Genomic DNA, 24588 nt, shown 5'->3' with positions numbered 1-24588 from the left:
AAGAGCCTGTTTCGCTCACCTTGGTCTATATGCATATTCAACAAACAACACTTTCCAACTTAGTAGACAAGAATGGATTTCATGACAAAAATCTCTGTGTAGGCCAGGTGAGCTAAAAATATATATGAAATATCAGTTCACCACCTTCAAAAAGGACCAGTACAAACATTTAAAGTGATTTTTAACTTATCACATTACTATCATAAGCCAATCATCATCTCAATACCTGCAGCTGAAAATGGAGATGAAAACTGTCAATAGTATGTCAAAGAGAACAACACTCACATCTGATTTGTTACTAATCATAGTCTCCAGGCATGTATACATTGAATTGATTCTATATATCAAATAAGTGAAAAAATTACATGATGCAAAAAACAGTCACTGAACCATAAAGTCAAGGACAAAGGACATATGTCACATTGAAATTTCAGATCATAATGCATCTTCTAGCTTTATACCAATAGTTATATTGCCACTAACAGATAAGCATCTCTATGTCTTGCATTCCATTTTTTTGGCAAGTTTTTAGAATCCTATTTCTATAAATTGAAGAAACAAATATATAATATCATAAATAAAATTTTAATGAAAAAAAATACTAACAACAGAGACAATTCTACTATTATTTTCATCTATTTTTTACTCATCATTTGTTGTAAAATTCTTGAATAAAATGCCATTTACTAAAAGTAATCGCTACATAAGCAATTTCACAACAATGACAAACAGCAGCTCCAAGAGCACCAGATAACGCCCATTGTATGCATATTGAAATTGTTGGAAGAGTAAAATGGAATATTGTAGAAGGCATTAAGTTTTAGGTCAATAAACTGGTCATGCACAAACACTTGCAGGAGGATTACTTTAGGCATAAAGCAAGTGTCTGGAAACAGTCATATTTGCTAGACATGACTGAGTCTAAAATGGAAAAGACTGAAATGATTATTATAAGTACAATGTAATAAAATTAAAAATTCAAATGATTTTCTGCCATTTGATAAATAGAACAAACCCTGCATGGTAAATCCAGAATTCATTCATAATTTATAAACAACTTGAAACTTCTGGTTTTCACTTCTTTTCTCAAAATCAAAAGTAATGTTGTCAAAGAATTTTCAATTTAAGTCATTCAAATCATTTCAATTTTTAAAAATAAAAAAAATAAAAAAGCTTTCTTCCACAGATTTGATTAAAGCATTCTCTAGCTTTTGTATAATATTGTAGACTGTTGGATACATTGACAGAAAGAACAATAGTATAACCATAATATGTCCCATCTATGATGTACATATAAAAATGTAGAAAGTCTCTATAAATGTACAACATGGCAGTTTCACAGCAGCTAATTTAAGATATGCCCTAAATATAATGAAAAAAGAATGAATTATTGTAATTGTAATTGAAAAATACATTAAGATTTGAAATACATAATTTTGGCAATTCACTAAAAATTGGAGAACTTGTAAAAGTTATTTATGGTGCAGACAATTTTACACTGTAGAGAAGTAATAAATATTCAAAAAAGTTAAAAGCAACTATGTGTATTATTAGTGCTTTTTCCTGTCAACCTTATCATGCATTAAATGCATTAATGTAAGAGGTTTTATCATTATCAAATTTGAATCCTGAAAATGTTTTAGGATCAAAGTTGACTGAAACTTTAACTGCTACATAAGTATAAGACATATAAATAAATTAAACATTTTTCTTTTTTTATTGCCTTCAAAGATTAAAATATGACTACATTTTGGACCTACATATCATTCCTGTAATGATGGAAGTATGAGTAATAGTACAAAATTTATCATAAAAATTGCACAATATTAAATTTTCATTCACTCATCAAAACCGGTGATGGCTATATACCCTGTTCGTAAGCACTTGTTTCACTAATTGTCTAAAATGAATTATGATTTATCATACAGACAATCCTTTAACACACTAAATAAATAAAATTAAAACCTGTAAATATGTGTAGCAACTTCTGTTAAATGACGGTCATGTTATTATTAAAAAAAAAAAAAAAAAACTTGTTGCAGTAGTAAATTTCAAATATACAAATACCAGTACATGTAATAGTATAAGTGTGTGGTGATGAAAAAAAAAAATTCTAACAGAAATAAAACCACTAATTCATGGCCTCATTGCTTTCTATGTCAAATTCAGCAATTTCCAGCATTCATAGTCATTGAAGTCAAAATACAGTGACAGTGATTTATGTCAAAACAATACCTTAACCTAGCTTGTGCTGTTTACATTAAATTTAACTTTAATTGCATATAAGAAAGCACTGGTTCTTGGAAGTTTGGAAGTGTAAAAACAGTTACTTTTGATCTGAAAAACAGGCAAAGTATGCACTTCTGTTTCAATTTCAAAACAAATATTCAGCAAGTGTTCCCAGGTCCTAAAGCTTTCATTTCATACCAAAATTACTTAAATATCTTACACATTTTAAAATTGAACAAATTTGTGGGAACTGTTTTGTTGTAAATATGTACTCGTTCTTATATGCTCTTTCTGACTAGGCCCAAATTAGTGGTTCCATACCATAACTTGTTAAAGGTGGTCCCAAATAAAAAATATAACATTATAGAAATAATAGCATAAGATGACTTCATCTGAAAAAAAACAACACCATGTATTAAACAACCTTGTAGAAATATAAAGAATATTGGAAAGACATTCACATACATTTATTACATACAGAAATATAAATAAAAATTTCAAAAAGCAATTTAAAAGTCAATATTATATGTATATATTGAATAAACAAAATAAAAATAACAGAAGTCATTTAGCATACCGACACATTTTGATACTTTGTCCATGTAATTATAGCTTAAAGAATAGGGATTTTCTTTGTCGATGTAATAGCTTTAAGAAAAGGGAATTTCTTGGTCGATGTAATAATACTAATAGCTATAAAAATAGAAAATTTCAAACATGCTAAGCTTCAAAGTATCTTCTTAAAAATCAATGTTCATGAAGATAGGCTTGCTTTTGTTTTAGAAGTATATCAAATATTTCCCCACATAAACAACTGTCTGTCATTAAGTCCGTCATCATAGTATGTCATCGTTTGTCATAGTCCCGCCGGTCTACTATTAGCACTTATTCTAGAATTGATAACAAAACTTAACATTTAACGTTTGCAATGATGTTTCTGAAGAGTTATAATTTAAAGGGCTTCACTACATTCATTGGAGGCGAGACAAAAATTATGGATTTAATATGATATGTTATGAATTTAATTCATGAGATATGTGTTAAGTATCATGATAATAAATTGTATGTGATGGAAACCACGAAGGGTCTATCTTTTATCCTTTAAAAAATTTATATATTGGTAATACCTCCTAGCATTAAATATAACAAGAATGCCCTGCATAACAGTATATGATTGAATTTTATTGTATGAAATCTTCAAGATCAAGGTCTAAATTCAGGTTAAAAGAACCTTAACATTATCAATGAACCATGAAAGGTCAAGGTTAGATAAACCCTGCAAAATAGATATGTACACCTTACAGTCATTCTAGACAACCATTATAGTTGGCCCATTACTTAAAGTATCTGAGAAACAAACCTTATCATAAAATCTTAACTTTAACCAATACAATGAAAATGAGGTCAAATAAAGGCAAAAGTAGTATACCACTGTTCAATAGTCATAAATCGTTTAAGCGAAAAAAAATCCTGGTTACAAACTAAAACCGAGGGAAACAAATCAACTATAAGAGGTCAAAGTCAGATGAACCCTGTCAGACAAACATTTCCACCTGACATTCATTCTGTATACATGTACTAAATATTGTTGACCTTATGCTTATAGTATGTGCAAGATGGACCTTATAATGAAAACTTAACCAATCATGGCATTTACAAACGAGGGTGCACTTTATAAAACAATATACATCTTTAATATTGGTGTAAGTGTGAAAAAAGTGTTTATTCAAAGCAATTTACAAAACAATTTATATCTTTAATAGACCTTATCGCTATTTTGGAATCTGCGCTGCTTGACCTTAGAATCTGCGCCTCTTGACCTATTGACGTCATACAACAATCACTTTTCCATTGTGGTGTCAGATATTTTTTATTGTGACATCAAAATTTTACGGGAACCTTCGTGATGTCCAGTAATGGCTGACAAATAGTGATAAGGTGTATTGGTGTAAGTGTGAAAAATATTAATCTGAATAACCTTGTGTAACATGTGACTTTTAATTCCAAAACACTTCTTCATACATATTAAACTGATATAATATTTTATTATATACTTAGTAGTAAATACAGATAAATTGTATGTGTAATACAATCATTGGCAAGCATGCTGTATCAGCTACCCGTGATGATATCGATATCAGCACGGTTGCAAAGGCTTTATCACACCTTTAATATGTATGACGTCACGTCATCGATTGCAGTCACTGTTGCAAAGGCTTTATAAAACCCCTAATCTGTATGACGTCATGTCAAACCTATAATCTGTATGATGTCATTTCAAACCTCCTTACCTGTATGACGTCATGTCACATAAAAAAAATCTACATAATAAAGTGTACATGATATGGCGTTTTCAATATCACACACCGTATCAACCCTAACCAATATAATCCCAAGAGCTCTGCTATAAAATGAAAATCACCACCCACATGTACATATCAACCTACATATTTGATTAAAACTATCATAATATCAAAGCAAAAACTTTTAAGTACATGTAGTAAACAAAAATTTGAAAAAGTACAATTTCTTTTTTATTAGATCATAAACAAGTGGTGAAATAAAGCTGTCATTCAATTTTCCTAATCTTACAAACCCTTTGATCTATATATTGTAAAAAAAAGCTATAAAGAAAAATTCTTGGGAGATTAGGCACGTTATAAACGGAACCTTACATATATTCAATAAATGCTAAATTGTGTTCAATGCAGATCCACAATATTGACTTTGATGTCCAAATAAAAAAAGACTATAAAAATATATAAATACAACCACTTGACTAATAATGCAGCATCCACATTGCAAATGAGAATAAAAACAACAAACACTGTGGGTTCATTTGTTTTCGAGGGTACCAATTTTTGTGAATTGAGGAAAAATATATTTTTGTGGATAGTTAAAAACATGGTTTTTCAAAAGTTTGTATATAAACCTATAGACAATTTATACTTCGTCAACCATTTAACTTCGTAGTTTCCCTATATCCATGAAATCAAAGAAAATTGGTATCTCTTCAAATATAATGAATCCACAGTACATTACAAAACAAATGTAATCAATGAAAAATATTTAATACCAAGAGGAAAAGGTCTGTATGAAAAAGGCCTTGAGATGATGAGATAGGAATAAAAAAAAAAAAAAATCAGATTCTGGTTTCTTATGTTTGTTTTATAAATACATCATTTAAAATTTAAAAAAGCTACCTTTTTTTAAGTAAAAATTTTCAAAATTTGTTAAAAAATCATCGAAAAGAATGAAGTTTTGATCATTTAATTATAAAAAAAAATAATATGTAGATATTGATGCAATCTATATTTGCCTCACTTTGAAATTTTGAATAACTTATACCCTCCTGTACTATGTGTTACATTCATTATGATTTTGTATTGCTACTTATTCAATGTAATTAAATTTGTTGAAACAGAAAATTCAGTTTTATGTACAAGTATGAAAAACTTTCTTTTTTTCTTTTTCTCTAAATGACTATGAAAATGTTTTCTATGCCTTTCTATTACCACAATTTCTATTAGACAGTATACATAACAAAATGTGATTCCATTTTCACATCTATTTTTTATGATACACAAAATTCAACACTAATGACAATTCATTGTAATAAAATCTTAACAAGAAGCACCTCTTTATTATTTTTAACAAATAAAATAACTAATGTACAAATGAAAACTAATGCATCTGAAAATGCACTGAGATTCAAATATTTGTTTCATGTTCCAATGTTTATTTTCTGTTTATAAGTTTGGAAATTTTTACAGGCCAATATAAATTACTGAATGTTGTTACACAATCTCTAAACAAGAAAATTCGTAAACTGTTTGAAATTCAATCTAAAATTTATAGCCTTAAGGTTTAACCTTTTGATTTTTAAAAAAGCTATAAATAATTTTCAGAAGCCATAGTTTTAAAAAAAAATCAATGATGAAATATCAAATTTATCTACTGTGGATTCACTTCATTTCGTGAGTACCAATTTTCGTGATTTGAAGAAAAAAAGTATTTTCGAGGATATTTGATATCTTTATTTTGCCGAAGTTTGCATTACAAGCCTATATGAAATGTATACTTTATTAAACATCTAAATTCCTGGTTCATCTATACCCAAGAAACCCATGGAAATTGGTATGCACTAAATTATAAACGATCCACAGTACTAATTTTTTGGTTATAAAATATAAAATGTTATAAGAATTGGATGGATGTTTTGTAAGTTCACAAGGTTGTGACTGAACACATATTTTAGTATGAAGTAATTCATAAAATTTTGAATATTTGTATATGTTTGATTTAAATAAATCAACGAAGGCAAGTCCTATACTGGCTGTGATGAAAACATTATTATCTAAAAAAATTTAAATACAACGAATAAATTTGATCCTATTATAACCCAGACTACTGATACTGCATCGGGTAATCTGGTTGTTGATTATATGCCTGGAACTGAGGTTGCTGTTGGTTTTTCTGTAAATTTGGAACACCTTTACGGTAAACTAGCATATTTAAAACTGGTTTCCTCTGAATATACTCCACAGCCTTACGGTGTGTAACTACTGTCATGTCATGACCATTTACCTGAAATATAAATGTTTTAAACTAAATTCTGCTGTTCACATGTCAAATTCTACTTACTTACTGACTGATTAAAGCTTAAACATTCAGTTGATATAGATATGCATATTTAATTAAACATATTCAGTAGTGGTAAATATAATTTTACTTTTCAGTTCTACTTATTAATGAAGTACATTTCACTTCAGATATGAAAAAAAGGTTCTTTAAATTTAACAATAATCCTCCATAACTATTTGCACTTAAGAAGACTTATTAAAAAGTAAAATAACAAAATAACGAACTCCAAGGAAAATTCAAAATGGAAAGTCCCCCATCAAATGGCAAAATCAAAAGCTCAAACACATCAAACGAATGGAAAACAACTGTCATTTCCTTATAGAGAAAATGGTGGATTACTCTCACTTGTACGACAGTCGCATGGAATTCCATTATATTGACAACAATGAGTCAGCAAAACAAACTGACCTAATAGGTAAAAATGCAAAAAATTAGGATACAGCAGTCAACATTGTATTATAATCTGAATTACTTTAATACTTGAGTATATGTGTGCTTATTATGCATGGTACCTATATCAGTGAAATAAGCCAACAAAATTTGCCATAAATTATTTGCAATATAAAAATACATTCCTGCTCACAATCACATTTGCAATATGTGTTTTGCTCATTGTCAAAGGTCGTACCGGTGACATATAGTTGCTCACTTCTGTCATTTGGTCTCTGGTGGAAAAATGTCTAATAGGCAATCATACCAAATCTTCTTTTTTTTCATTTTTTATGTGTACTAAGTTTCAAGTTGATTTGACCATACTGAATATAAAAGAAAACACAACCAATATATCTATGAAAGAAAAGCTTCGGTCATTTGGATACATGGAAACAGTTCTAAAATGTTCCAAAAAATTATCAAAGGCAAGGTAAGCCATTTTGGATTAAAAGGCAGGAGACAACAAATAAAATCTTAGAATTACAATAAGAAAATTTGGTGTCCATTAGTACTCTATGAAAACTTTGTAGAAGATGGACACAACGCTATTGGTCACTGTAACTGGTATGTGAATACTGTACTTTAATTCATCAGATATTCATGAAAGAGACATGTAAGGGGTACCTGTAAATACTAAAACCAGAAGATCATGTTTTGATCAGGTTTTTTATTACAACATTTGGTAACTCAAGAGAGCAACCAGTAAAAATGGAAGAGGCAAAATATTTCCATGTTTGAAAATACCTGTAAAATTTTGTCATGGACCGTAAGTCCACATCTTGCAGCAGGTCCTTCTTCATGTATGTAAGTGACATATATACCCTGAAAATACAAAGTTTTCACCATATTACTTATAAACCCTGAAAAAAGAAAGTTTTCCCCATAATACTTATATACTCTAAAAGAAGATTTTTCCCATACGATATATATACCCTGAAAATAGAAAGTTTTTCTCATATTACTTATATACTCTGAAAAAAGAAGATGTTTCCCATATTACATATATACCCTAAAAAATAGAAAGTTTTTGCCATCTAACATATATACCCTGAAAATAGAAAGTTTTCCCCATATTACTTATATACTCTGAAAAAAGAAGATTTTTCCCATATTACATATATACCTTGAAAATAGAAAGTTTTCCCCATATTACATATATACCCTGAAAATAGAAAGTTTTCCCCATATAACTTATATCCTCTGAAAAAAGAAGATTTTTCCATTATTACATATATACTCTGAAAATAAAAAGTTTTCCCCATATTGCATATATACCCTGAAAATAGAAAGTTTTCCCCATATTACTTATATACCCTGAAAATAGAAAGTTTTCCCCATATAACTTATATACCCTGAAAATAGAAAGTTTTCCCCATATTACTTATATACTCTAAAAGAAGATTTTTCCCATATTACATATATACCCTGAAAATAGAAAGTTTTTCCCATATTACTTATATACTCTGAAAAAAGAAGATTTTTCCCATATTACATATATACCCTGAAAATAGAAAGTTTTCCCAATATTACTTATATACTCTGAAAAAAGAAGATTTTTCCCATATTACATATATACCCTGAAAATAGAAAGTTTTCTCCATAATAATTATATACTCTGAAAAAAAAAGATTTTTCCCATATTACATATATACCCTTTAAATAGAAAGTTTTTGCCATCTTACATAATACACCCTGAAAATAGAAAGTTTTTGCCATCTTACATATATACCCTGAAAATAGAAAGTTTTTGCCATCTTACATAATACACCCTGAAAATAGAAAGTTTTTGCCATATTACATATATACCCTGAAAATAGAAAGTTTTTGCCATATTACATATATACCCTGAAAATAGAAAGCTTTTGCCATCTTACATATATACCCTGAAAATTAAAAGTTTTTGCCATATTACATATATATCCTGAAAAAAGAAAAAAATAGTCCTTTCTTTTAACTTTGATGTCTTACTTTGTTAAAAATTACTATTCATAACACTGCATTCATAAAAAGAGGCCAAAGATACCATAGGAAAAATCAAAACTCACAAGCTGAAGAGACATTGATTTCAAAATATAAGGTCATTTTTATCATGTTGTTTTTGTCACTCCTTTAAATTACCAGGACATATACAAAGTAAGGCTACATTCACAATGTTACTATATTGGGTAAACTTCATTATCTCAATAAAATTACATTCGACTAGTTAAGTACAAAATGAAGCAAATTTTTTTTCAAAATTTAAACCTTAAATATTGTTTATTAAACTTTAAGCTCTATTGGTAGACATGTTTCTCGTCTTTTGACACCAAAATGAAAATACTTTTCGACGTCAAGGCCTTATGTTTGTTGTAGAATGCAATAAAAGAGACCATAGAATATTCCAATTGTATAATGTCTAATCAATTTGAAATAGAAATTACATTTTAAATATTTGTTTAGAGAATATATCAACATTTCTTATTATTCTTAAATCAAATAAGGAAGTGCTGTGTTTATACGATCATAGAATATTAAAACAAATTATATTTAAAGTTGGTTATTCACATGTACCTCTTTCATTTTCAGTACAATATATTTATGTAGACCTTGTATATGTATTTAATTTTAAGAGACATCACAATGTCAAAATTTAGTAGGGGGAATATTTCAACTTGAGTATAAAGATAAAGAAACAATAATATTTTATGTTGGGAACTCATGGTGCTGTAAATTTCAAACTTTAGCTTTGTACTTTGTTTTATCAGATATATATAACTCCACAATTGGCAAAATTGAAGTTTCACATTGGCATGGGGACATATACATCCAAGTACCTATACTTAAGTATGACCACGAATATAAGAACTGTACACACTAATATTTACATACGTATGTAAAGTAAATCTCATTTAATACATTCTAAAATCTTTTTCCTCTCAAGAGAAAAGTCAAATGGATGACTGTGTAATCGATTGATGATTTATTACATTTTAAATGAACTTTATTAAAAAATTTTGCAATGTCATACAAAAAAGGTTAAAAGTGCGAAAATAAAATCAAAAATAGAAACTCTTATCTTTACTAATGATATGCATCTATGCACAATGTACTTTAAGTGAAAGTATGTTTGTTGTGTTTAATTAAGCAGAAACCAAAATAAACAATAAAGCAATAGCATTTCTTTGTTTTAACAATTAAAACATTGTTGTACCTATAACCTTAAAAAACTTGGAAATATTATTTTTCCTTACCCCCAGAACACAGAAAAATAGAATTTTGACATAATGGAATCTGTCATAGGATCATAAATAAATTAAAAATGACTTATTCAAATTGGGTTACCAAATGTTCTGTAGGGCCATCTACCTTAAACATGTCTCTTTATTTTATACTATGGTAAAGAAGTAGAAATCTGTAAATTCAGAAATTAATGCTGGCATTTATTATTCAAATCCCTGATTACTGGTGAAAATGGGATCTAATAAATGTGATTGAATTTTGTGAAGGAAAATCACTTCATGTCCTGAAATTATAAATACAAACTTTTATTTTGGCAAACCTTATTCTGTCATATTATTCACATTAATAAAAACATCGCAATAATTTCTGAATTTACAGTAACTATCATGTCTATAAGCCTCAAAATCTCTTCAATCTACGAACAAGTATTTTGGATAAAGCATTCTCTAAAGAACATTTATATATAAATTAAGCAAATCAATGTTAAATATCATTTTTGAATAAATATAAATTATAAGAAATGTGGGGTATACATCAATGAGACAGAGACCCAACAACACAAACACCAAAAGACATGATATAATGGTCAATATACAGTTTTCAACAAGAGACAAGACCTGTGTGATAACATTATGCCAAGCTTTAAATCCCTGAGACTGCTGCTTTCAGTGTAAAAATGAAATGATCGACTGTCGAAAATATAAGGCCAATTATCCACTGTGTAGCATCACCACAGGATATAGGTACCCTCAAGTGGTGGAAAAAACAAAAGCGAAGTCAGGTAAGATCAAATTTTTTTTTATTTTCATCATATTCTACGTTTTGCTGATAAGTAAAGTTTTATGATACTGATTCCTATTAATGTAGCTACTATTTAGGGCTGATTATGATCCTTAATTGGCTTTCTCTCTCTTCAAATAATCAGAAACAGACCGGGTGGTACCTGTTCAAAGAAGCTTGTGACGAATTCAAACTTGTTAAAAATACATTTATCCTTCAACTATTCATTTGACGTTTTCGTAGAGCAAAGTTATTTAAGTTTGAACAACACTGTATTCTGAAATAAACTATTGTTTTCACAGAAAAATTCATGTAAATAAAGCGGATACATTGTACGGCAAATAGTTGTTTACTGTATGGGGATTAAAATTGAGAATGGAAATGGGGAATGTGTCAAAGAGACAACAACCCAACCAAAGAGCAGAAAACAGCCTAAGGCCACCAATGGGTCTTCAACACAGCGAGAAAATCCCTCACCTGGAGGCGTGCTTCAGCTAGCCCCTAAACAAAAATATGTACTAGTTCAGTTATAATGGACGTCATACTAAACTCTGAAATATATAAAAGAAACTAAAATTAAAAATCATACAAGACTAACAAAGGCCAGAGGCTCCTGACTTGGGACAGGCCCAAAAATGCAGCGGGTTAAACATGTTTTGTGAGATTTCAACCCTCAATACTAGGTACTTTTTGTTAACATTGTTTCTTTGCTTCGGGGTACCTATATCTGGTGGTGAAGCTACACGGTGGTGGTCATTTTCTGAAAATAAGAGATGTTTTTGTTCATTTTGTAGTAACTGCGCCACTATTTGATTGACATATTTAATTCATGAACAGCACAGTTAAGTTTCATTGGTCAGCATTTAACCTTTGACATGTATCATCGTCAATTAATATTACAAATCATATGAAGCTAAACGTTACTCTTCAACATATGTAATGAACTCATAGTAACACTTTTCGTCCAATAAATACATTAATTCATAAAAGGTATATTTATAACTTTCTTTGCACTTCCAGCTGATGTTGATCATCATACACAATACATGTACTGCCATAAAATGAAAATAGAAATTTATAAACAAATTATATGGGGAATAGTTTCTTACTGTATGGGGATTAGAATAGAAATTTTTTGCTATCTTTGTTTCTTTGGGGGTACCTATATCTGGTGGTGATGCTACACAGTGTTATCAGTAAAATACAGAAAAATCAATTTGAAAAAAATGAAAAATTTTCCCAAGTATCCATTGGTTAGACAAGCTTCTGTCCAGGCTTTGTAAAATTCCATGACGGTTTGACAAAGTTAATTAAATTTTCAAATCTTTAATCACAGACCTTACCTAAAATTTTAAAGCAAAAAGAAACATAACCACAAAATAATAAGCCCAATCATTTGTAAAATATGAAAAAAATGGGGAAAATGACCCCTGGGAACTCTCTCTATGTGGTGGTTTATTTGATTTTTCTTGTGATGAAGACCATCTTTCATTCATTAGATTCTCCTAAAAAAAGAAGATGTGGTATGATTGTCAATGAGAAAACTTTCCACCAGAGACCAAATGACATAGAAGTTAGCAACTAAAGGTTTGGCCTTCAACAATGAGCAGACTTAAACCGCATAGCAAGCTATAAAAGACCCTACCATGACAAATGTAAAACAAGAAAATAAATGGCCTGATAAATGTACACGACAACAAACGAAAAAAACAAATATGATATACAGCAACAAATAACGATCAGTTAAAAAAGGCTTGACTCATCAGATTTACACAAAGTACACCCAAAAAAAATCCCAACTAACAAAAAGACTTTTAAGACACAAAGTACAGATCTGAGAGTACTCATAGTAACTGGAAGCTAGATATGAAGCAGACTAAAATATCAATCAGAACACATCCAATGGATTTTGTGTGAAGAAGTCAGTGAGAGAAAAACATGATCTTGTGCAATTCCAAAATATAGGTATCGACAGAATGTAGGACTGTAAATGTTCATAGCTGTATATAGCAATAATATTTAGTTACGTTTTAATTTAATGATAACAAAATCAATGTTTGTACAGATAAAAACAATAATCAAAGATCTTATTACAGTGTTTAATTGATAACCTTTAGAATAAGTTTATTCAAAGGAATGATTAGTTTACATAGATCGTATCAAAATTTATGGGTACTATAAACAACATCACCGAAAAAATTAGGATGTGATATCCCATTTGTAATAAGATTTCTTTAAGTATAGCCAAACTTCCAGAACAAATCATTGTATCTACGAAATAATTTAGTATAGTTTTAAGTAATTTGGGAAAATAAAAAAAACCCTGACTTAATAATTTACCACTGATACATAGATTACTTTCATTGAAATCTCTAATGTCACTATAGTCAAGGTGATCTCAAACAAGTTGGGATATATAAAAATTTGTAAGGGTTCCGCGGAACCCAGTGTCTCGCCTACTTTTGGTGTTAATTGCAGGCTCAACAAAATTGAGGAAAAAAATTAATAAAAATATTCCTCTCTATACTATCTTTTGATTGTAAGTAGCTTCTGTCCAAGTTTGGTAAAAATCCAGGATAATTTATGAATCTAATAAATGTTTTAAAAACTTAAACTGCAGAATGTATGTAATGTTGACTGGAAGAAAAACTAAGTCCATTTATAAGTAAAATATGGAAAAAATGGAACAAAATTTTATCAAAATTTCCTTCTAGATACTAGCTTTTGATCATAAACAAGCTGCTGTCCAAGTGTGGTACAAATCCAGGATAGTTTAAGAAAGTTGTTAAAATTTTAAAAACTTTAACCACAGAGTGAATGTAATGTTAACTGGCAGAAAAACTAAGTCCATTTATAAGTAAAATACGGAAAAAATGGAATTTTTTTTTTACAAAATTTACTTCTGGATACTATCTTATGATCATAAACAAGCTTCTTTCCAAGTTTGGTAGAAATCCAGGATAGTTTAAGAAAGTTATTAAAATTTCAAAAACTTTAACCACAGAGTGAATGTAATGTTTCCTGGCAGAAAAACTAAGTCCACTTATAAGTAAAATACGGAAAAAATGGAATTTTTGTTTTACAAAATTTACTTTTAAATATAATCTTATCATCATAAACAAGCTTCTGTCCAAGTTTGGTAGAAATCCAGGATAGTTTAAGAAAGTTATTAAAATTTCAAAAACTTTAACCACAGAGTGAATGTAATGTTTCCTGGCAGAAAAACCAAGTCCACTTATAAGTAAAATACGGAAAAAATGGAATTTTTTTTTTACAAAATTTACTTTTGAATATAATCTTATGATCATAAACAAGCTTCTGTCCAAGTTTTGTAGAAATCCAGGATAGTTTAAGAAAGTTATTAAAATTTCAAAAACTTTAACCACAGAGTGAATATTTGTGGACGCCGCCGACGACGACGACGCCGACGGAATGTAGGATCGCTATGTCTCACTTTTTCGACAAAAGTCGAAGGCTCGACAAAAACCTTAAGATTGGGCCAAGGGAACATCACCGTCCAAGAAAGGAAAGTTAATAATTGGGAATGAAAAATCATCCCTTTTGTCGTAAATTTTTGTATAGAGTTTCCCATGTAAAATATTCCATATCTAAATCTAGGAAAGGTCAGTTATTGCTGTTTATATCTTATTTATTTAGTAAGTTCCTTTGGGTAAATTTCAGCAGTATATTTTGATAATTTTTTATTATATAACATAAAAATATTATCAAAGCATCAGATAGTGTTGTTCTCCTCATCAACTAAATGCAGTTCAAAAGAGTCTTGGCCATAAACTGTTATTCATAACAGTACAGGAAGAAGTCTGCTAAATAAATGGGCGTTATTTGTGCCCATAGGAAAACCTACAACCTGTCAATGAACTTTATTGCACAAATGTACATAGTTATTGTCAAGGAGAAAAGTTACAGCTTTAATCATCTCATAACACTTCCAGTAAGTATGTCTGTTATATTTACCTTTTTCATTACAGAAGGCTTTATATGAGTTGCAGAAAATAAAATTGCACTCAGATTTTTCAAACAACCAATTAATTAAATAAGAAAACTTTTGTCTGATATGATTGTGTGGATAGAGAGTTGAAAATTCAAAACTGTCAACTGAATTTAAAGGACCATCATAGCATGTAATTTATCTAAAACATTTTTTTACACATCATATCTATAATTGTTTTTGTGTAATTTTAAAAAATAAGGTTCAAGGTCATTCCTGAGCATTGGACATTGATGCTCAAGTGGGTCCAATGGTTCCATAACCATTACTGTCTCTTATCACTTACCCATGTACTGTTCTCAAGTTATAACCATTTAAACATGACAATAAATACTTTCCAATAACTTTCTTTAGTAAATCCCACTCTTCTTTCGGCCCCTAAAACAACCCCTTATAGACCCCCATGCAAATAAAATACTTAATTTATTCATTATAATTTATTAAACATACAATCCTAACATACTGCAAAATCTTAAGTAAATCTGAATTGTGGTTTTGGGGAATTGCCCTGGACAGAAAGTAGAAGTGAGCAAAAAAGAAGTCTACCAACTTCATTTTGCAGACTTACTTAATACATAATAACTTGGAGGGTTCAAATTATCAATGTACACATTCTTTACCAAATATGGCTGATCTATTTTTCCCAATTAATGAGAAACTGACCTATACAGGAAAACACAAGTTGATCATTGAACAGTGAAAAAAGATAAAGTCAGGTGACTTCTATCAGATGGACATTTTCACCTATGAACTATTTACTCATAGTAAAGGAATAACTGGCCTAAGTAGAAAAACTTTAACATTTATCTTTGATGTATACCACAAAATTAATTCTATGAATTAAATATAATTGGCCTACAACTCATAATATTTAAACGGAATTAAGCATTAAACAATGATTATGGAACCATGGAAATGAGGTCAAAGTCATGTAACCATTTTATATCATACTATACACAGAATAAAGTTGACAAATTACTTATAGTAAATGAGAAACTGGCTTTAGCACAAAAAATACAAAAGTTCTGAACATTTAAAAACTGTAAAAGAGGTAATTTGATTTTAATGACTAATATCCTCTTGCATAGGGGTTTGGTTCTGAAAGAAAGTATTAACATTACACTTTAACAAAAGATTCCTTATTATTTCAGTGTTTATTTATAAACAAGTCTTTCTAAACATGCAAAGGTATAATACACCTTTTTTAATCAAAGTAATAAAAGCTATGATCAAACACTATGATTGAAATAATTAACAGTTTAATATCAAAATTAGAATCTGTCTTTACAATCATGGCATATCAATCAAAGTTTAGAACAAATCTTTCTTTCAACAGATCGACAAGCGATAGTGTGGTTTTATACTTTGGTCTGATATCTTGAAATTCTTAATTCTTTTAATATGGTTTAACACTACTATTTTCTTGTACATCAAACAGGATGTAATTATATGTTTCACAGAACTGAACACAAAATTGAGCCCAAGGCATACAGGAGAGACAAGAGCACATCATAGGGTTAACCTTAAAAATAGCAAAAATACTGACATGGCATGCAAGCATTGTTGTCTTATATTAATCAATAATTCTTTCTAACTGACAATTATCACATGATTATCTTCACAATTATTTAACAAGAATCGGACCAGGAAGAATATCATGCTGCATAAATTTTCATCCATGAATGATTGATGGTTGCTAAAAATCCAGTTGTAAATATTACATACATATACAGGAGGATACAATATCGATGAAATATGAATAAACCTGAATTACTCAGTAATCAGTCGTCTTAAAAGTTTGAAATTTGTGCCTGATATCTGGTCAGAAAAATGATCAATTTTGCCTGACCAAAACATGATTTGCCTGGCAGATATAAAGATTACATAGTAAAATTGAAAAAAATTGTCTGACATTTGGACAGACAATTGGCAATAGTTGTCTGACCTACCCAAATTTGCCTAAAAAGTCAGGCGGTCAGGCATATTTTCGGACCTTTTGAGTTCATAAGGAAATATTCTATAGGTCAACACAGTGCCCTACCTGGACACACTCTCTTTGCAAATACTGCTTAATTCCAGCTGGTGCTTGGCAAATAAACAGCAAATACAAAATTTAAAGTATTTGGTTTGACCTAGCCAGGGATAATTTCATCATAAAACACATGACCTCCCACACTCGAGGCAAATGGTTAACCACAAGACCACAATTCATTACCTATGATAATGAATGAATGTAAAATTAAAAGTCTATGTGATCAAGGAAAAACTACACATATGTTACTTGAGACTTTTTATAAGTTTTAGAGAAGGAGAATTTGAAAAATTCCCCAATCAGAATCAATAATTGCATCTGATAGCCATGGTTGTCAGTAGATAGTTATAAAAAAATCCATAAATTATGTAAGTTCAAACATGCCATGCAGTTTCAGAGATTAAAAAAGATGGGAATAAGATTTCCAGATGGTTCTGTCGAACCTATAATATTCTGTGACAAATGCCCTAAATTGGTATACAATGAGGAATTTTTACAAAGAGTCTGTCAATCATCATACCTATTCAGTTTGAAAAGATTTTGTTTGTAGTTTCAGAGGATAGAAAGCTAGTCAAAAAAACAATCTCTATTTTCATAATAAACCCTTTTCAGCAAAGAAATAACAATTTCATTCATATATTTGACTAAGTACTTCCATCTAAAAACTCATCCAAGAAAGATAATTTGCAGCGTTCATATAAAAAAATGTTTGAAGCTAGTAATTCTTACTCAAACAAATTGAGCTGTGAGCTATTACTCACAAAAGATACTTGTGCTATAAGTATCTTTGATAAACAGAATGATGAGGAACAATAAATGTGAAAGCACATTACACAGTATAGCATGCTTACATGAAGCCAGATACCAAATTTCAGAAAGCCTTGATTTGTTGTTTCTGAAAAAATGTGACATACATAGCCATTATGTGTATAAGTATATAAGTATTTGGTAAACAGGAAGTGGGATGTCAAAGCAATGAATAAAAGAATGCATCACATGGTCTAGTATAATCATATGAAGCTTGATTCCATATTTCAGAAAGCCTTGAATAGTTCCTGAGAAAATGTGATGAAAATTTCATACATGGCCACTATGTCTAAGAAAGTTTCAGTGTGGATGAGTGATGAATATCAGTGCTCCAGCTAGAAATCAAAAGGGGCAGGGTGCCAGTGGAGGGCAGGGCACTTTTTTATGAAAGGAAAAGGCACTGCTCATTTCTTTTGTCTATGTTTCTGTGTGTATCATGAGTTCACATTTTTTATTTTGCTGTATATGTTGTTAATAAAGATGCATAAGTTGTTTTGATTATTTATTCTATAAAATTTGCATTAGAAAATGTAATTCATACGACATGTTCATAAAACATGTCAATACACATTCATACATCACATCACTATAAACCAATAGAGGCAAATTAACTAACTATACCCCCCCCCCCTTTTTCAAAAAAAAAAAAAACAACATAAACTAAACATCTCATAGTTTAGCATACATGTGACAGAGTTGTCTTATTTCAAAATTTTCAGCTAGAGTTTGGCCCTCAAAACTTTTTTTCATTGTTTGGGTTAAAGAATTATCTGGTAAAGCTTCATCAAGTTGATGTCATGATAGTTTAACTTCTCACTACCCATTTTTGAAGGACTGCAGCTTAACATCATCATAACAAATGAACTTATAAATTTCTTAATTGACAATGTATAGAACATGGATTGCTAAAAGTATGATTATCAAAAATAAATTGCAATATATTTGTTTTGGTATGTTCAAAGACAATTAATATCCTTAAGGTAACATTCTTATATAATTTTGTATTCAATTGGTAATTTATTCCTGTTTTTGATACTAGATAATATTTTAGGAGCACAAATTTGTAATAAGCTAAAACAGGGGAAGTAACTCCAAAATAAATTTCTAACACGTTTACTGTTTGCTTGTCGCTCACAAGTTGAGATGGACGGTGTTTCTGTGAAGGCATAGTTGTATTTTGATGACTTAAATTCTATTCTAAAGTCATGAAAGTCTTCATTTATACACTCTTCTTGGAGATCGAAAATGCCGACCCAGACCCAAACTAAAAACACTCGCTGACACATTCATCAAATTTATGACAAAAAGGTACATTGTCTTAATTAAATTACCTAGTTATTAACACCTTTGAAGTCTTATCCACTGTAATTGATTGTAATGACATGATTAACCTGGGGGCAATCACCTGGTGTCATATATGTAATTTAACTTTGTGATAAGAAATCGATTAAACAAAAGGCAATTTTACAAAAACGGCACAAGGGTTTATGGGAAAAAGGCGTCAGGGCAGAAGGGCGCGGATGAAGGCACCCAAGGCGCGGCTGAGGGCACCCAGGGCACGGCGCCCTTCTATTTTGGGCTAACGAGACCACTGAATATAAAAATGCATCACATATATCATGTTATGCTCACATGAAGATTGATATCAAATTTCAGAAGGCTCTGATTTGTAGTTGCTGCGAAAAACATGACAAAAAATATTATGGGATGAACAGACACAATGGATTGGAGCATTGAGGATAAAACTCAGTATACCCCCTTTCAAAGCAGGGGTATTATTATTACATAAACCTGAATCATTCACAAATTAAAAAATTTTCTAACAAAAGCTATGATTTTTCTCCAAAAATATTTGACAAATGAGAAGGTAAATTTTGACTTTGTCTTCAAACATGTTTCTAAAAAAAAATGCTTATTTACCTCCCCTTGTATTGAATGAGATCTCATCAATCAGGAACAATGTACTTGTAAATAGACAATCAAAAATATCTAATGAAAATAAAGCTATAATCACATAAACTAAGTATAAGACAAGACTTAGTTAATTAAATACAAGTGTCAGAACATGATGTTAAACTATTTATAAATCAAAAGTATTTTTTTCTTTCTTTAGTTCACAGTATAGGTACAAAACACTGGTATGCCTAGACTAGCTACTCATCTAATTGTTTATTAAAACTCTTTCTAAAATAACAGCTAAGGGGGAATAACTCAAATGTATAGCTGTACTATAGTTGATATAGATTGTATGTAAAGTCACATTGTATCAATAAATAATTTCTGTTAAACCATAAGCATAATTTAACGATAAAAGAAAGGACAGCCAACCATTCAAATAAGTCTTTATCATGTTTAAGTTACCTTGTCAGGGTAGCCTTGAGGGCTCTTTGAATTATCTTGATCTATTCCTCCACCAATTCTAAATCCACATCTATATTTTGGTTTGCCATCAGCTCCCATTATAGGATTACCTAACTCATCTTGTTCAGGGTCTTTATTCAATACCAATGGAATCTAAAATTATATAAAATAATTGAAATGGCTGATGTCTGTTTTTAATGGTTTTAATGGTAGTCAGACCTTCTTTCAAACAATCTTTTGAAAGGAACTTTGAAGGTCTCTTTTCCCCAAAAGGCAAGCCTTACAATTAATATAAATATTTATCAATTTAAGGGAATTCTTTTAATGAATTTCTTATAAAATCTTTGTTTTCAGTCTAATGGATACCAAGGATAGATAGCAATTAAGAATAAAATCAAAGTGCATCATTTCCCATAGTTTGAAAGCAGTTTAAACACAGGCATTTTTTTTTTTTTTTTTCTTTCTAAATTTTCATTAAATGTAAAGAGATAGCCATGCTGCATATGGGTTAAGGTATTAATAACGTGTATTGTTTTGAGTTAAATGCACTTTTACTATCAGAGTAATACATATATAACCAGACCCGATATTCTTTCTTATGATTAATAAAACCCAGATTTTCTATCCAACAAATTGAAAAAAAATATTATCTTTACCCCATCATCTTGATTCAAAATATATGGATAAAGGGAGAAATGGGTTATACATATATATGTAAATGAGACAGAAACTCAAGGATACAAAAACCAAGACATCAAAGGTCAACATGGTCAACATAGGTATATAATGATAGTCACCTATATTGTGTACATCACACGTCCGCTCAAAATAACTGAGTTTATGCAAAGTGTGAATAGCTTTAACAGAAACAACCAAGCACCTGCAATCGACACTATTTTTTAAGGGATAAATACACTAAGCATAACTTAAGACAATCACTGGTATGCAAGACACTGAGTCATGGTTCATGCTACCCCAATGAATGTATTTTTCTCAAAAATTTGGTGAGCAATTGGCTGACTACAACAGTTTAAATTTAAAATAATTTTTCATATTTTCACTAAAATTTTGCTGGCATTTTCTGTATCCAGTAATACTGCTTTACAAGGCCACTGAAGATATCAAGTCAAATGCAGACATTTCCTTAACAACCAATCAGGTCATTATATATACATTAACTCCGTAAAAAAAGCTACTATGTTAAAACTGTAAGAAAGTCTTCATAAAAATTGACATGCCATTATTTTGAACATTTAGTGAGATAAGCTGTAAAAACAGGGAAAATGAAGGAAAATTAAACTTTCTTACCTTAAAATGTAATAACTATGAAAAACTACGAATGTAAATTGTTTACAATGCAATTGAATATACCTCTTTTATATTAAATCATGTTAATTTGCTGTGCCAAACCTATCAAGCCTTATTATTATAAGTACATGTGCACTTCAAGTTAGCTTGAAAACCTTAACTATATACTATTCCTAATTGGATTTTCCTTACATATTTTTCTCATTGTTGAAGGCCGTACGGTTGCCTATAATTCCTTACATCCTCTTCATTTGAACTTTGGTGTATAGCTGTCTCATTAGCAATCACACCACATCTAATTTTTATTTAGATATTGTAAAATATCTACTGCTAGACACAATATGGACCTTTTTTAGCTAATTCCCAAATGAAGCATACCCCTTTACAAAACTGACTGCTTTTTTTAAATGAAAAGGTTCACGTAGCTTATCTATATGAAACCTTACATTGATTGAAAATTTTGTAGAAGATGTTTTGAAAAAATACCTTGAGTCATCATCATGATCATTTCACATGTGTGAAAAATACCAATTTTGGACTACACTAAGCAACACAAATAAATACATATAAAAGTAAGGAGATGAATGCCAAAGAGACAACAATCTACCAAAGTTCAAATAAAGTGGATGTAAGCAATTGTAGGCAACCATACGGCCTTCAACAGTGAGAAAAACCCATACTGTATAGGCTATAAAAGGCCCTGACATGAAAAATATGAAACAATTCAATTGAGAAAAATAACGGCCTAATTTATAACAAAACAATATACGAAAAAAACAAATATATCAGACATGAACCAATAACAAGCACTGAACCACAGGATTCTGACTTGGAACAGGCACATAAAGAATGTGGCGGGCTTAAACATGTTTGAAGGCGCCAACCCTCCCCTAACGTTGGACAGTGGTGTAATAGTACAACATAAGAACAAACTATAAGAATAAGTAGAAAAGGGCTTAACTCATCAGATCGATATAAACAGAAAACATCTAACAAAAACACAGACAGGACATGGCAGGGTATTTATACATCCCACACAACAAAAAAGACACAATGTACAGATCTGAGAGTACTCACAGTTACTGGCAGCTAGTTCAAGGCCAATAACAACTAATCATAAATCATGTATCTTAGACTAAAATATCAATCAGTACACATCCAACATCCAATGGATTTAGTGTAATGATGTCATTACAAGTCAGAGAAAAACATAACCTTGTGCAATGCCAATATATAGATATCGACAGATTGTAGTATCTTGAATGTGCATATGTGTATAACAATAACATTAAATATGGTTTTAATTTACTGATAACAAAATCAATATTTATGCAAATAAAAACAATATTCAAAAATCTAATTATAGTGTTGAATTGGTAACCTTTTAGAATAAGTTTATTTAAAGGATTGACAAGTTTACCCAGATTGTATCTAAATTTCTGAGCTTGGTAAAAAACATCACTGTTAAAATTAGGACATGCTATTCCATTTGAAATACATTATCTACAGGTACAGTCAAAAAAAAGTTAGGAAACAGTTAAGAGAATCAGGAATACTCAACAAAAAACCTACAAAAACTAAGACATCAAACCAGCAATCCTCCTATATTGTCATTCTGTATGTTCAACAAACAAACAGAAAATGGCCATGAATAGAGGCAGCAATAGTAATATGATGTTCAAATCTCATAAGTCGAATAAAAAGACAAAGCTAAGTAACAAACAAAAACTGATGGAATTGCATGAACTCCAAAAGGAGAGAGACCAGGTATGTCGACAGTGTTAAAGTTCTTAATAAAGTTATTGAAGCTTTAGGGTGCAGACAACAGAATGTCAACCTATATATGTGGTTGCAGCGGGCAGTGCTTCCTGAAAACACTAAACACAGTCATATTTTACACTTATTAACTACTAATAGTACAAGTGCTCTCATTGATCAAGAATGATGTAAGAAAGTGGGTGCGGTTTTTATCTTCAATAGATGGTGCAGCGCTGTATTAATAAAATCTGTCTTAATCTGCCAAGGGTGTAGAGGATGGGCCTTGATTGTAATGCTTGGCTAGCGAAGATGCATTTACCATGTGAATCCACACTCAAAATGACTCACACAAAACAAACATTGAAATGAAGTTTGAAGGCAACAATGATGACACAAGAGATATAAATACGAAAACTGAATTAAGAGATAGACACTTCTGCAGAAAAATCAGATACTGATTCAGTTGATTAATCAAAATAAGTAATAATTTTTACATGTTGGAAATATTGAATTGTTTGATTGTCAGACAATTCAGAGAGGTAAAATAAAATTTAGATGACTAAAAATCTTTCCACACCAATTTCTGTATACTGGTATCCAAATTAAGGTATAATGCACTAATCTAGGTATAATTTAGAGGGTTGCACTGACTTGAATCATAAGCTATAGGGATTTCAAAGCAATTTTTTGTTCTGTTGCCACAGCGACTGTTGGTGTCAAGAGAACTTTAAAAAGTATTTCATCATGCATGAATTAAGCAAGCATTTATCAACTTGTTCAGCTTCTTCATCGTTAATAACAATTCATCACAAAATAGCTCTTACACTGTAACATTCCAATGGATCACCAGCAGTATGACCAGCCATGTTTTTAATATCTTAAAATAGAAACAGGTGCCCTTCGACTGGTTCAACTTTCATTTTTGAATTCAATATGAATTATAAGCAACAAAAGTAAATTAAACCAGTTCCAAAATAAAATTTATTCTTTGCTAGAAAATTCATTTAGT

General features: G+C 30.2%; 1 protein-coding gene across 1 annotated transcript; it reads right to left on the bottom strand.

The window, feature by feature from the left end:
• Positions 1 to 566: 566 nt before the first annotated feature.
• Positions 567 to 24473, bottom strand: LOC127705876 (tax1-binding protein 3 homolog). Its single transcript, XM_052210243.1, has 4 exons — positions 24404 to 24473; positions 20514 to 20666; positions 8050 to 8127; positions 567 to 6816 (listed from the first exon to the last, which is right to left on the bottom strand). The coding sequence occupies exons 1-4, from the start codon at positions 24443 to 24445 to the stop codon at positions 6637 to 6639; spliced, it is 453 nt and encodes a 150-aa protein (XP_052066203.1). The 5' UTR covers positions 24446 to 24473; the 3' UTR covers positions 567 to 6636.
• Between the last annotated feature and the right edge of the window lie 115 nt (positions 24474 to 24588).

This window comes from Mytilus californianus, unplaced genomic scaffold, assembly GCF_021869535.1.
Source record: "Mytilus californianus isolate M0D057914Y unplaced genomic scaffold, xbMytCali1.0.p SCAF_1, whole genome shotgun sequence".
Classification (NCBI taxonomy): domain Eukaryota; kingdom Metazoa; phylum Mollusca; class Bivalvia; order Mytilida; family Mytilidae; genus Mytilus; species Mytilus californianus.
The sequence above is the reverse complement of the archived record's forward strand: the minus strand, read 5'-3'. Positions and strand labels throughout refer to the sequence as shown.